The 2,500-nt window shown below is 47.8% G+C and overlaps 1 protein-coding gene across 2 annotated transcripts in view; it reads left to right on the forward strand.

Annotated features, from left to right (window-relative positions):
* The window catches only part of sipa1l1 (signal-induced proliferation-associated 1 like 1), a 78,011-nt gene that overhangs the window by 15,062 nt on the left and 60,449 nt on the right, over positions 1-2,500 (forward strand). For both annotated transcript variants that reach the window (XM_063222814.1, XM_063222815.1), the window contains exon 8: positions 469-626. In XM_063222814.1, coding sequence (XP_063078884.1) covers positions 469-626 — 158 coding nt within the window. The remainder of the gene's footprint in view (positions 1-468; positions 627-2,500) is intronic.

The raw sequence follows: 2,500 nt of genomic DNA on the forward strand, positions 1-2,500 counted from the left end.
TGGATGTAACACTCCCCATTTGTGTTATTCTTAATATTGTAGGTTTTTGTTTTGTTTTGTTTCGGTATTACCATCCTACGCCTTATCAGCACTCTTTTCTACCTTATTTTCTAAGCGAATGTATGCATTTGTCAAATGTTGTGTAGGGAGTTAGGGGGCCCTCAGCGGGGCATCGGAAGTAGACACCTGAGAGAGGTGGACGTTCTGTTGCTAATGGGGGACAATAGTCAATTCATTTTCTATACTAAGGGGGTGGGTGGTAGGCTTATGATAATGTCAAGGGGGCGTTTGTTCAAAGAAGGTTGAGAACCACATTGTACGACACCTTCATGGTCAATAAAGTAACTCTGATGTGTGTCCAACTCTGCAATCTTGTTGTCGTTCCCTTCGAAATCAATAAAGTATCTTTAATGATTAGTCCTCTTGTGAGCGATATAACTCAATCTCAATCTTCTTGTCGTATTGCAGTTGCTACGGAAACGGCACATCGGTAACGACATCGTGACGCTGGTGTTCCAGGAGCCGGGCGCCAAGCCCTTCACGCCCAAGAACATCCGCTCCCACTTCCAGCACGTCTTTGTGGTGGTGCGCGCCCACCACCCCTGCACCGACAACACCTGCTATAGGTAAGATGAGGAAGTCTGGGCTGTGTGTGTGTGTGTGTGTGATTTGAGTTTGTATATGATGGTGATGGTGGCCCACCACCACCCCTGGTCAGCAAATATCTGCTACTTGCTGTGCGTGTGTGTCTGTGTTTGTGTCTGCGTTGTGTGCTTGTGTGTATACACTATGCCCACACATGTGGATGTACTTACCACGCCTGCAATTACATTCTAATATTGTTTTTTCATGTGTGTGTTGGTTTCTACTAAACAGTGGTAAGCACTGTACAAAACACACACACACACACACACACACACACACACACACACACACACACACACACACACACACACACACACGGACACACACGGACAGACACACGCTCGTAGCTCAGGTCTTGAGGCCGTAGTTCTGGTCTAGGGGTTAATCATGTGCATGTCGTGGTATTCTGGTGGTGATGCACCATCTGTGTTTAGTGGCCTGAGGACGGCACAGCTGTCAAACCCTGTTAGCAGCACTGACATCACCAGGAGCCATCCTCCACACTGGCCACAATCTCACTTTACTTTAGTCTCTCTATCTCTCCCTCTCGCTCTCTCTCTCTCTCGCGGTCTCTCTCTCTCTCTCTCTCTCTCTCTCTCTCTCTCTCTCTCTCTCACTCACTCACTCACTCTCTCGTATTTTCTCTCTTTTCTCACTCTGTCTGACTTCCTACTCCTTTCGCTTTCACTCTCTGTCTCTGTTGCTCGCCCATCTCTCCCATTTTTCTCTGCCTCTCTCCCCCTTGATGTGCCTGACGTTGTCTGACGTTTCGCGTCTCCATCTTCTTGACTCACGTTGGTGGTGGAGCAGAGCAGAGCAGTGCGTATGCGTCAAAGCCTCGCTGTATTTAAGGAGACGGCTAAATATGGATAATAAGGGCTCGTGTGGTGGAGGGTGGGTGGGCGAAATGTGGAGACGGAAGTAGTACCCATGATAACTATGATTCGTTTCTCCCTCTCTCTCTCTCTCTCTCTCTCTCTCTCTCTCTCTCTCGCTCTCTCTCTCTCTCTCTCTCTCTCTCTCTCTCTCTCTCTCTCTCTCTCTCTCTCTCTCTCTCTCTCCACTCAAACCCACAGATTTTTGTTTTCCTCATACCCAAATTCTGTCCCTTTCTGACACACACACACACACACACACACACACACACACACACACACACACACACACACACACACACACACACACACACACACACACACACACACACACACACACACACACACACACACACACACACACACACACACACGACACATCCTCCCCTTCTTGTTGCACCCAAATAAGCATAATGTGCTCCTTAATTGCTGATGAGGCGTCAGTGTGAGTGTGACTCTTCCCCACTAACTTGGATTCTGTTGGGGCAGCTCTCGAGAAATGGAGGTGTGTGGAGAGAGAGAGAGAGAGAGAGATTATTAGGGGTGTTGACGAGGGGTTGCCGGAATTTGGGTCTGTCAAGAGCTGATCATCACAGTGTGAGCCAGCCACTGCATCTGGAAATAGAATGCATGATTATTGCACAAATTCTTGTCCTGTTTTTTCTTCTCTCTCTCTCTCTGTCATGTTTGTGCACAGTAGTGTGCTGAGCTAAGCAGAAATGAGTGAATTAGGTGAACACCAATGTCTTCTGGAGCAGCTGTGGCCTTATGGTCTTGAGAAGGTGATTTTACGTCACTTTTTAAACTAAAAGTAACTGTAGGGAAGGGAGATGGACAACCCAGGCCTCCGAGGTTCCAAAGTTTGAAATCCAAACATGCTCTCCGACTGCAAGGAGCCAGGCTGTTTGTTGTCTTGACGGTCAAAGCACACCCACAACCCTGGAAGTCACTCTAGCACAGTAGCATCAGTCCTATTGTAT

This window comes from Engraulis encrasicolus, chromosome 18, assembly GCF_034702125.1.
Source record: "Engraulis encrasicolus isolate BLACKSEA-1 chromosome 18, IST_EnEncr_1.0, whole genome shotgun sequence".
NCBI lineage: Eukaryota > Metazoa > Chordata > Actinopteri > Clupeiformes > Engraulidae > Engraulis > Engraulis encrasicolus.